A 13,136-nucleotide genomic window follows, 5' to 3' on the forward strand; every position below is an offset into this window, starting at 1 on the left:
GTAACATCAGTGTTTGAACTAAGGGGTACAGAAGTCGACAGTCCACTCAGGTTCCATTGCTGACCCCATGGCATCAGGCTCTGGGCATCACCTGGGCCTGTGAACACCGCCATTGGACACAAGATAACTGGAAATGTGTAGCCTGGTCTGACGAGTCGAGGTTCCAACGGTTTTGGGCAGTTGGAGGATAATGCAGGTGGCTCTCTTATGGCGTGGAATATTTTTAAGCTGACACACATTAGGACCCCTGATACATCTGCAAACATCACTAACCAGCAGGTGCTATGTAACCCATCCTTGTTGATCTTTTGCACCCATTCATATTGTGCGTTCCCTCAGTTGGGATCGGGCTGTTCAGCACGACAATGTGCCACTGCACTGCTCCATAGACACCAGATTATGGCTGGAAGGGCATTCTTCTAAACTAGACCTCACGAGTTGGTGCCCTCATTCGCCGGATTTGAACACAATAGAACATTTGTGGAATGCAGTTGAACTTGCCATCAATGGTGAACTGAGCAAATTGATCGAATATTAGAGGACTGTGGACCATTGTTGAATTAAGGGAATATTAGAGACTTGTGGACCATTATCCAGGAGACATGGCATACACTGTACTTCAGAGAGCTTGTGGACTCCAGGCACCATCTTGTAACTAGTGTTATCATTCGAAAGGAAAGAGTTGGTTGAATTATAATACAATATAATATATATATATATATATATATATATATATATATATATATATATACACACACACACACACACACACATATATATACATACATATCTATCAAAAATTGTCCATTATAAAACCAATTTTTAGAAGAACCTTAATGGATTCCAACTTGTAGTCGGTTCAATATGGAAGAAAGTTCTATGCAGAGGATAAGTCTTCTTTCCCAGCATGTAAGACAATCTTGTGTAGTTATGAATTTCTGAGCATTAAGACAAAACAGGGTGGCCCAAATGCCACTCATTAATAAGTTTAAAAGATGTATTTGTGGTAGAAAATTGGTATTCAATTAAAAAAATATGCTTACATAGAACTCTTAAAAGGGGTCATATTTCCTGCCACCACTTTAGAAGAGATAATAAATTCCTGTCGACAACCTGGAGAGGGAGTGAGCTCACATGACTATCTTCAGTAAATGGTGGACCTATATAACGACACCAGTCACCCTTACGCATTTCATCCCTCAAGGGGATTTCTTCAGGTGGAAATAATTATCATACTGTAGCTGTACAACAGATAGTGAAAAAGCCTTACGGATATTCCACAGAATACAGCTGCAGGGGTGTATCTAGGGGGTTGGAGCGCCCCTGGCAAAGTAAGGAACTGGCGCCCCCCACCTCCCCCACCCAGGGACACAGATGGGGGAGGTACAGATAGGCTGAGGTCAGGGACATGGAGGGAGAATTACAGGGAGGGTGCGGGTAGGGACAATGAGGTGGAGGACTTACATGGAGGCTGAGGTCAGGGACACTGAGGGGCAATTACAGGGAGGGTGTGGACAGAGACACTGAGGGGGAATTACAGGACTGTGCGGGCAGGGACACTGAGGGGAAGTTACAGGGAGGGTACAGGCAGGGACACTGAGGGGGAAGTCACAGGGAGGCTGAGGTCAGGAACACTGAGGGAGAATTACAGGGAGGGTTCGGTTATGGAAAATGAGAGGGAGGGGCTACAGGGAGGCTGAGGTCAAGGACACTGAGGGGCAATTACAGGAGTGTGTGGGCAGGGACACTGAGGGGAAGTTACAGGGAGGGTACAGGCAGGGACACTGAGGTGGAATTATAGGAGGGTGTGGGCAGGGACCAGTGGCGTAACTAGAAATTTTTCTCCCCCAAGCCAAAAAATCCTTTGGCGCCCCCCCCCCCCCCCATACCATTGGTACTAGCAAAGGTAGAAAAATGTGCGCACCGCAGGCGCGCGCCGGCAAAAAGGGGGTGTGGCTTTGTCAAAATGGGCGTGGCTTTGCGTGGAGGGCGTGGCATTGCAGGAAAAGACTACCTTATACCCCAGTTTTGCAACCTGCACGTCCAGACGTTGGCCACCACAGGAAAGAAAAATAATCCTGATTCATGCCCCTTACATTATTTGTCATTTTTCCTCCTTATAGTAATGCCCAGTATACATTATTCCACATACTGCAATGGCCCTTAGACATTATTCCACACACAATAATGCACATGACACAATATGCACACACTGTAATGCCCCAGACACATTATGCCACACACCGTAATGCCTGTGACACATTATGACAGGAATCGCAATGCCCGTTATACATTATGCTACACACTGCAATGCCCCTGATACATTATAGCACATACAATGTCTGTGACACAGTATGACACACACCACAATGATCCTGAGACATTATACCACATACCACAATGCCCGTGATATAGTATACAACACACCGTAATGCCTGACACATTATGACACACACTGCAATGTCCGTGATACATTATGCCACACACCGTAATGCCCATTACACATTAAGTTCTACAGTAAGGCTTCTAATTACTTTTAAATTACCTGCTCGTTGCCAGGGGTTTCATGCTCTTGGTTCCATGCACGGTGCCAGGGGTTTTCATGCTCAGGGTGTCATGCTCGTTGCCAGGGGTTTCATGCACTGGGTGTCATGCTCGTTGCTAGGGGGTAGTGCTTGTTGCTAGGGTCATGCTCCCAGTGCCACATATGCCCCCAGTGCCAGATATTCCCCCACAGTGCCAGGTATATGCCCCTAGTGCCAGATATTCCCCCACAGTGCCAGGTACATGCCCCCAGTGCCACATATACCCCCCCCCCCAGTGCCACATATGCCCCCTCAGTGCCTGCTCCCCCCAGTGCCAAATATTCCCCCACAGTGCCACATATGCCCCCTCAGTGCCTGCTCCCCCCAGTGCCAAATATTCCCCCACAGTGCCAGGTATATGCCCCCAGTGCCAGATATTCCCCCACAGTGCCAGGTATATGCCTCCAGTGCCAGATCTTCCCCCCACAGTGCCAGGTATATGCCCCCAGTGCCAGGTCTGCCCCCCACAGTGCCAGGTATATACCCCCAGTGCCAGATCTGCCCCCACAGTGCCAGGTATATGCCCCCAGTGCCAGGTATATGCCCCCAGTGCCAGATCTGCCCCCACAGTGCCAGGTATATGCCCCCAGTGCCAGATCTTCCCCCCACAGTGCCAGGTATATACCCCCAGTGCCAGATCTGCCCCCCACAGTGCCAGGTATATGCCCCCAGTGCCAGATCTGCCCCCACAGTGCCAGGTATATGCCCCCAGTGCCAGATCTGCCCCCACAGTGCCAGGTATATGCCCCCAGTGCCAGATCTTCCCCCCACAGTGCCAGGTATATGCCCCCAGTGCCAGATCTTCCCCCCACAGTGCCAGGTATATGCCCCCAGTGCCAGATATGCCACCCACAGTGCCAGGTATATGCCCCCAGTGCCAGATCTGCCCCCCACAGTGCCAGATCTGCCCCCCACAGTGCCAGGTATATGCCTCCAGTGCCTGATCTGCCCCCCACAGTGCCAGGTATATGCCCCCAGTGCCAGATCTTCCCCCCACAGTGCCAGGTATATGCCTCCAGTGCCAGATTCTGCCCCCCACAGTGCCAGGTATATGCCCCCAGTGCCAGATCTTCCCCCCACAGTGCCAGGTATATGCCCCCAGTGCCAGATCTGCCCCCCACAGTGCCAGGTATATGCCCCCAGTGCCAGATCTTCCCCCCAGTGCCAGGTATATGCCCCCAGTGCCAGATCTGCCCCCCACAGTGCCAGGTATATGCCTCCAGTGCCAGATCTGCCCCCCACAGTGCCAGGTATATGCCCCCAGTGCCAGATCTTCTCCCCACAGTGCCAGGTATATGCCTCCAGTGCCAGATCTGCCCCCCACAGTGCCAGGTATATGCCTCCAGTGCCAGATCTGCCCCCCACAGTGCCAGGTATATGCCCCCAGTGCCAGATCTTCCCCCCACAGTGCCAGGTATATGCCCCCAGTGCCTGCTCCCCCGCCCCCCCCCCCATGTGTTGGAGGGACACAGAGCGCACATCGCGCGTCTCTCCTGTGTCCCTCCCTGGCTCTCCCCCGCTGGTCTAAAGGAAGTGCCGGTTCGTGAGCCAATCAGAGCTCACGAACGGCACTTCCTTAGACCGGCCGGGGGAGAGTCAGGGAGGGACACAGGAGAGACGCGCGATGTGCGCTCCGTGTCCCTCCAAGTCCAACACAGCAGGGAGGGAGAGGAGACCGCAGATTGACATGCGGACGCTCGTCCGCATGTCAATCTGTTCTAAGTCAGTGGCGCCCCCGCAGCCCCTCGCCCCCAAGCCACCGCGAGGACTGCGGGGGCAGTAGTTACGCCACTGGCAGGGACACTGAGGGGGGAGTCACAGGGAGGCTGAGGTCAGAAACACTGAGGGAGAATTACAGGGAGGATGCAGGCGGGGACACTGAGGATGAATTATGAGGAGGGTGCAGGCAGGGACACTGAGATTAAATTACGGGGAGGGTGCAGGCAGGGAGACTGAGGGGGAATTACGAGAAGTGTGCAGGCAGGGACACTGAGGGAGAATTACGGTTGGGGTGTGGGTAGGGACACTGAGAGGGAATTACGGGGAGGGTACGGGCAGGGATACTGAGTGGTAATTATGGGAAGGGTGCGGACAGGGACACTGAGAGGGAATTACAGGAGTGTATGGGCAGGGTCACTGAGGGGGCAGTTGCATGGATGGTGCGGGCAGGGACACTGTAGGGGAATTACAAGGAGGGTGCAGGCAGGGACACCAAGGGGATATATGCACATATGTATACAGTTAAAAACCCCTCTCTCGTTGTAATGGCACTACATGTCCCAGCAAATCCAGTTGACAAGGTGTGCTGGAACTTGTAGTCTCAACACAGCTGGACAGGCAGTCACTGGTGTAGATACCTCTCCATACAGAACTCTTTGTAAGCTGTGATCCAGACTGCCTGGATAGACCATGCAGTGCAGCTACGGTACCACAGAAAATGTACAGGTATGCTCTCATGCTGCACTGCTGACTCGTGCTGATTGTAGTGGCTGATGTTCAGTGACAGACCGTGTGGGACCAATGAGAAGGGGAGCGGATGAGGAAGAGGAGGTGCCTCGCCTCTCCCCATACCTGGAAGTGCCCTGCTCCCCAGTTATATTCACCATCATTGTGACTGTAGTCACAGAGAGTGTCAGAGTGCAATACGCTTCTGAGAGTCCCGCAGTGGATGAGCACTGCTAAGGTATGTACTCAGTGAGAACTACTATGTCATTCTACCCCCTGACGCGGATGGCACTGCCGGGTGGCGCCCCCCTCTTGGCCGGCGCCCCTGGCAAGTGCCATCCTGGCCAATAGGAAGATACACCCCTGTACAGCTGTATCATAATTCTGCAACCAGGGGTGTATGGAACTTCCCTCTGTCAGATTAGGACATACAGTATTGGTCTCAGATGAGTGGGAAAACAAAAAAGTGGCAAATGATTTTTAAAATTGTTACATCACCCCCAAAATATTTCAACATAGGTAAGTTATACCACTGAGCATGAGTCTTCAACCTGTGGCCCTCCAACTGCTGTGGAACTACACATCCCCGCATGCCCTGTTACAGTTTTGCTATTAAGGCATGCCAAAACTGAGGCAGGGCATGCTGTGATGTGTAGTTCCACAGCTTTTTTTTTTTTTTTTAAAAAGGGCAATCATTTACAAAGCTAAACCATGCCTTGTACATGACTGCCCATTTAAAAAAAACGTCCCAGTTCAGCCGGCATCCCGCACGGCCGCTGAACTCGGACTTCATTACATCCCACCCCAGAATTGTAAGAAAAAAAGAACATAACTGAATTAATAGACACTTATAACCAAACTAATATTATGATCAGTGGCGAAACTACCGAGGGTACAGCTGCTATGGGGACAGAGCTGCTTTCAGGGACCGCTGCTCCCCCTGCACCCAGACATGGGCTGCATCCAAGGCCCGCTGCTTCCCCCTTCACCGCCGTCCACGTTGAGAACAGCTGCCGCAGCCGATAGCACCCCTCCCCTGCCGGCTGCAGCTACGTGGAGGATGTAGGGGGGGGGGGGGTGCGGGGGCCCTTCCAGTACAGCTCCAAGTCCCGGCTGCTGGTGCCACGATTCACGGTATTTAGGGGACGTGGCCTAATTCTGTGATGTGCCTACCCCCATCAGCGACCTCTAGTGTGTTCAGGAGGGACAGGTAATGTATCTCCTGCTTGTCCCCTCTTTTCACTCCCTTCCTCATCACTCTCCCTCTCACACACTCTCTCACAGTGACACACTCTCTCTCTCTTTCCCTGACACACACTCTCTCTCTCTTTCCCTGACACACACTCTCTCTCTCTTTCCCTGACACACACTCTCTCTTTCCCTGACACACACTCTCTCTTTCCCTGACACACACTCTCTCTTTCCCTGACACACACTCTCTCTTTCCCTGACACACACACTCTCTTTCCCTGACACACACACTCTCTTTCCCTGACACACACTCTCTCTCACAGGCACACACATTGCGGTCGCATCCCTGATGTATGCGACAGCAATGTGATTGACTGCGGTGGGCATTCGCGGGTCGGGACCGTTTTTGGTGGCGGTGGCGTGACAGCACAGCCCGGCTGGAGGCGGGGAGCTTTCAAGATTTTGCTATGGGGCCCCCAAAGTTCTAGTTACTCCCTTGATTCTGATACACACAAAAGTGTAAAATATCACAGTAAAAAGTCTGCATCTAGTGGAAAAATACTGAAATTATGCAAATGGTGAAATCACCAATAATCAGCTTAGCCTGAAAATTAAGAAAACTGTCAATGTTACAGTACCTCAGATTAATGTAACTAATGGAAACAAGATCATACGCTCCACAATGGTAATTAATATATGCATGCACATTTATAAATGAATATCAAATGATTGATTAAAGACTCAAACTGATTGAAATGCAAAATCATAAAAAAAAAGAAAAAACAATTAGCAAGCCTCACTGATAAACTGTCAACCAAATAATGTCGCTAATAAAAGTACGCAGAAAACAAAATACCATCATTTAGGAGCAGCACCACAAAAAGAAAGTGCAATTGTTCATAAAGTACACAAAATGAGAGAAAAGTTTAAAAAAATACCAGGTCTAAATAAGAATAAAAATAAAAAGTGGCTGTTTAAGACCTCAAAAAGCAAAAGACTGAAACAGACGGGATATAATGGAGTCAGATTGCTGGAGGTGCGGGAAACAGACAAACAATCTCTTACTTTTTTTTTAAAGGGGCAAACACAAGGTGCGGGAGGTCGAACGATGTTGGGCGTTTTCTTTTAAAGGGGCAATCACTTAAAAGCCATGGCTTTGCATTGTGTTTGCCTCTTTAAAAAACGTCCAAGATCAGCAGGCATGCCGCCCCTCTGGCGATCTCGAACTCCATTACATCCCGCCGAGAGGCTGCTAATAAACGACCAGCTGAAAGATAACGAGGAACTAAATGTAATGAAAACACTGGAGACGTTAAGCATTCAGCTGCTGATGGTAGGTGAGTAGTTCCGTGGTCCGGGCAGTACCAGGCAATAGAATTGTGATGTGAAAGTGTCAATAAGAGGTGGTCTACAGTATTTCCTCCACAGTTGCAATACCAGAGCTAAATGCACTTGGCCTAAACTGTAACCGTATTGTATGCATGGAATCAAATGCATGTATTCGCATGTTTTTATTCTTTACACACACACATACATTTTTGTTTACATGCTATAATGTGTAACAGTTCATATGATATGCTCTGTTATGGATTTATGCCAAAGAACCCTGCAGGTTGAAAAAAATAAAATGCTGTATTAATACAGTATAATTAATAATGTAAAACAGTGTTTCCCAAATCCATTCCTCAGGAAACCCTAACAGTGCGTGTTTTCCAGGTGTCTTCACAGAATCACAAGTGAAGTAATGAGTAACTGAGCTCCAGCATGGAGTATGGAGAACATGCCCAGTTAGGGGTCCCTGAGGACTGGAGTTGGGAAACAGTGATGTAGAACAAACAGAAAAGTTCTGCAATACAACCTAATAAACCAGGAGTTCTCAAACTCTGTCCCTCAGCACCCCAAACGGCCCACCTTTTTCAGGTCACCTAGCAGGTGCACAGGTGTAGTCATTACAAACTGACTTTTTAAAAGATCCACAAGTGGAGCTAATTATTATTTCAATTGTGATTCTGTGCGCAGACCTGGAAGACATGAACTGTTTGGAGTCCTGAGGACAGAGTTTGAGGACCTATGACATAAACAAAAGAAATGTGTTTAAAAAAAAAAAGACAATTTGTCAAAATTAGATATTCTATCTAAATATGCAAAAATCATATTTCTCAGTCCTAGAAATTAGGAACAGAAATTTGGTCGCATGATCAGACTTACCTTTGCAGGACCTTACTGCGGAAATAATCCTAATTCTTCGGCGTATACACTTGATGCATCCATGTGTATTTCATTTGTATGTTGAAGTTAAATTTGATCAGGCCTCCCTCAAACCACACTGCTCCCCCCCAAAACATAAAGTATACTAGATGGATCTGCAGGTCCTTTACTGCCATCATATTCCCTGTTTGTCTGTGTGTCCAATTGAGCCACGTGAAGCCAAATTGCGGACAACCGGATCAAGTCGCTTGGCCAATGACTCCGTAAAAATACAGGTTGCAACTCTTTGACCTTCAAGCACAATTAGCAGTTGCAAACAACCGTACGTTCAGCTATTTTGAGTCAAGATAACCTAAAACGGCCCAAATCACATGTTGTAAGATTAGGGATGGAAATAGCATTTGATAAGGGAATGAAACACTGGGATTTAGGGATGAAAGACCATGGGACTGCCATAATTGTGATATGAAAGTGTTCAGCCACATTGTCATGAAAGAATTTTGATTTCTCGACCCTAACTCAAAATTCATGCAGGGAAGTGACATACACACATGTAATGAAGTTACCATACCTGGGATGGTGGAGGGTGTGGTAGTTGTGGTGGTGGTGGAGGTTGTTGTGGGTGGTAGGGGGGTAGTGGGGGGATCTGGATGGAAAAAACAAGGAAAACAAAAAGCCAAATTAAAAAATAAAAACAAAAAACACGTCACAAACAGCACAGCACAATCTCAATGGGATATCAGTAGGATAGCAATGTATTGATGAAAATAAGCACAATATTAAATGTAAAACCAACGCGTTTAGCAGGATATCATTTGGAAATTATCCAAAGAGTGATTATCAAATCATTAACAGGATAATTAAAACAACAGTAAAATAAAGACAAACATGATACAAATGGAAAAACAGCGGGATATTAAAAATATATAAAAGTAATATGAAATACACAGTACACAAAAGGAATTATTGGCAGCATATCGAGTTGAAGTTGACAGGATATTCATTTTAATAGAAAATAAACGGAAAAACCTCAAAGATGAAGTTAGCATTGGTAAGTATAATAGTAAAAAAACAACAACAACAACAAAAAATAGGTCAGCAAGACATATTATGACATAATAAGCAGGCCATAATAAGCGCTTAATAAGCATGAAAACAAAAACATTTCCGCAAGCTGTACAAACAATACCATAAAATGACCTCATGTCCGTCAGTGCAGGGATACATTTGTAAAACGGTCTCTTTCTAAGAAATGCGTTGCTACGTGTGATCAACTTAAATGCAAGCACAGACGAGCTCAGTTTGTATATGGAGTATTGGTCTGGAAATGTGGCACGTGCGGAACGCTGTCTCCGAGGTCTAGTATGCAGGAACTGTCAGGTACTGGGATTTCAACACTGCCATCTGTGCGCTGTTAGGGCTCTGTCTGTTTGTTAAACTGCACTGGTGTAAATATGGGGTTCACATAGTTTCTGGTGAACAAACTTACCCTTAACGTCACCTTATGAAGCTCAATGCACATATTGTAAAATAATGCATGCACTGTAAGTGCCATGCACTAAAGTCCATATCCTACAGCAGACAGACGAGTTTTAGCTCTGTAGCCTATAGTTATATAATTTTCCACTTGTTGATAAACTAATCCTTACAGTTTGGTCTGGCCTGCAATAAAGATCTGTCTGCCTACATAATGAGTGACAAATGTGCATAATGCGCTCTCCAATAAGTCACTTCAAAGCCACAGCTCAGATCTTAAGCTCTTTAAATTTCAGAACATCCTGAAATCAGCTGTCACATTCACGTAATCTGGTTATAGACCAAATTGATTGGAGTGATTTAACCCTGCCGTTCAGTAATGTCATATATTAAAGAGCAGATGTAGGGTTGTTCTGCAAGGGGTGTATGAAACTTTTTCGTTGCATGCAGAAAAAAAGGGCCTGATTCATAGTGGTATGCAATCCCATAGGCATCATAGTGGTATGCAATCCCATAGGCATCATAGTGGTATGCAATCCCATAGGCATCATAGTGGTATGCAATCCCATAGGCATCATAGTGGTATGCAATCCCATAGGCATCATAGTGGTATGCAATCCCATAGGCATCATAGTGGTATGCAATCCCATAGGCATCATAGTGGTATGCAATCCCATAGGCAGGTAATATGCCAAAGCATGTTAATGCTGCTGCCACGCGGAAATTAATAGGGATGCCCACTGGCGGCCTTGCATATCTCAGCATCCTCATACACATACGTAGCCTTGGTCGCAGATCCTTTGACAATCGACTCCGTGTAACCCTATGGTCACGCAGAATGGCTGTGGAAAATGAGATGCTAGGGCCATGTTTTCTACAGTTTCAAGCCGTGCAAAAGTTTTCACACTGGCTCCTGTTTAAAGGGCTTTGAGGGTAATTCAGAACTGATCGCTAGGCAGCGATTTTTGCAGCCCTGCAATCAGATAGTCGCCGCCCACTGGGGGGAGTGTATTTTAGCTGTGCAAGTGTGTGAACGCATGTGTAGCAGAGCTGCACAAACTCTGCGCAGCCCAGGACTTACTTAGCCGCTGCGATCACTTCAGCCTGTATGGGGCCGGAATTGACGTCAGACACCCTCCCTTCAAACGCTTGGACACGCCTGCGTTTTTCCAGACCCTCCCTGAAAACGGTCAGTTGTCACCCACAAACGCCCTCTTCCTGTCAGTCACCGTGCGATCGCTTTTTTCCCACCATACCGTCGCTATGCATCGTTCCCCGTTGCTGCGGTCCGTTGCACCTGCGCATTACGGTGCATACGCATGTGCAGGCGCAACGAACCGCAGGCTGTGAGAAAACGCAGCATAGCGCTCAGGTCTGAATTATCCCTTTTGTAATTTATAGGGCTGTGTGATTTGCAGCTAGTTTTTGAAAAGGGTATTGTAATCACTTCATATATAGTTGTGAAGTCTGGGATACTCGATGTATTTTAATAGACTGCAAGCTCCTTATAATAAAATGGTACATGCTAATAAATAAAGTTGAACTCTGTAAACCATCACAGTTGTACATGAACAAATACATGCAAACATCAGCAAACACAATGGGGTCAATCCAACTAGGTGCGAGTTGGGTGCTGCGAGCCAGTCACATGACGAACTCGCAGTGCGAAATACATTTGCAATCTAATCAAAGTTCGCATTGATTTTCCATATGAAATTTGCGTCTTTTTGTGAGTACCCCTGGTGAAAAGTTAGGAAAAACCTTTATAGTAAAGTAAAAATGTTGGGACATAGTGCAGAACCTCTGGGACACTCATTGGAGGGGTTTAGAATAAATAGCGTGATTGGCCAATATAGGGGTATATGCAATTGCGGTCGAATTCCCGAAATTGTCGAATTTCGGGTCATTTTCGCCCAAAAAAAAATTTTGCCTATGCAATTCAGTGCTTTCCGACCAAAAAACGGACTTTCAAAATTCGACTTTTTGAAATTCGAATTTTTGCAAATTCGACTTTTCTGCAATGATACAAGTGCTGCAATTCGACCAAAGCATATTCAATTCAAGTTTGGAAATTCGACAGCAGTGCTTTTAGACAGCAAATTCGTCATTTTCAATCCGCCACACTTTGGAGGGTGAAAACAATAAAAAAAAATTTAAACATGTTTTTTTTGGTGTTTTTTTTTTAGGAATAGCATATCTATTTATATTAGAAGGGATTAGGTACTTTTTTTTTTTTTTTGGAGGCACAAATATTATTTATATATTTTTTAAAATATTATTATTTTTTATTTATTTTTTTATTGCTGGAACGGTAAAATCCTTTATAAAAATGGCGTGGGGTCCCCCCTCCAAAGCATAACCAGCTTCGGGCTCTTCGAGCTGGTCCTGGTTCTAAAAATGCGGGGGGAAAATTGACAGGGGATCCCCCGTATTTTTAAAACCAGCACCGGGCTCTGCGCCTGGTGCTGGTGCAAAAAATACGGGGGACAAAACGAGCAGGGGTCCCCCGTATTTTTCACACCAGCATCGGGCTCCACTAGCTGGACAGATAATGCCACAGCCGGGGGTCACTTTTATGCCGTGCCCTGCGGCCGTGGCATTAAATATCCAACTAGTCACCCCTGGCCGGGGTACCCTGGGGGAGTGGGGACCCCTTCAATCACGGGGTCCGTCCCCCCAGCCACCCAAGGGTGAAGCCCGAGGCTGTCCCCCCCATCCAAAGGGCTGCGGATGGGGGGGCTGATAGCCTTTTGTGATAATGAAAAGAATATTGTTTTTTCCAGCAGTACTACAAGTCCCAGCAAGCCTCCCCCGCAAGCTGGTACTTGGAGAACCACAAGTACCAGCATGCGGGAGAAAAACGGGCCCGCTGGTACCTGTAGTACTACTGGAAAAAAAATACCCAAATAAAAACAGGACACACACACCGTGACAGTAAAACTTTATTTCATACGTCGACACACACATACTTACCTAAGTTCACACGCCGACATCGGTCCTCTTCTCCATGTAGAATCCACGGATACCTGAAAATAAAAGATCAATATACTCACCTCAGCCATGGTCCAGAGATACATCCACGTACTTGGCAAAAAAAGAAAACGAACACACGGGCCACCGGACTGAAAGGGGTCCCATGCTGACACATGAGACCCCTTTCCACGAATGAGACCTGTCAGTGACAGCTGTCACACAAAAGTCTCTAAAGCCAATCAGGAAGCGCAACTTCGT

General features: G+C 47.0%; 1 protein-coding gene across 5 annotated transcripts in view; it reads right to left on the bottom strand.

Moving 5' to 3' along the window:
• Positions 1-13,136, bottom strand: part of CADM1 (cell adhesion molecule 1) — a 452,911-nt gene that overhangs the window by 54,147 nt on the left and 385,628 nt on the right. For 3 of the 5 annotated variants that reach the window (XM_063943275.1, XM_063943277.1, XM_063943274.1), the window contains one exon: positions 9,001-9,075. The exons of the other annotated variants lie outside the window; for them this stretch is intronic. In XM_063943275.1, the coding sequence (XP_063799345.1) occupies positions 9,001-9,075 (75 nt within the window). The remainder of the gene's footprint in view (positions 1-9,000; positions 9,076-13,136) is intronic. 5 annotated transcript variants of the gene reach the window in all.

The sequence above is a fragment of the Pseudophryne corroboree genome, chromosome 10 (genome assembly GCF_028390025.1).
Source record: "Pseudophryne corroboree isolate aPseCor3 chromosome 10, aPseCor3.hap2, whole genome shotgun sequence".
Lineage (NCBI taxonomy): Eukaryota > Metazoa > Chordata > Amphibia > Anura > Myobatrachidae > Pseudophryne > Pseudophryne corroboree.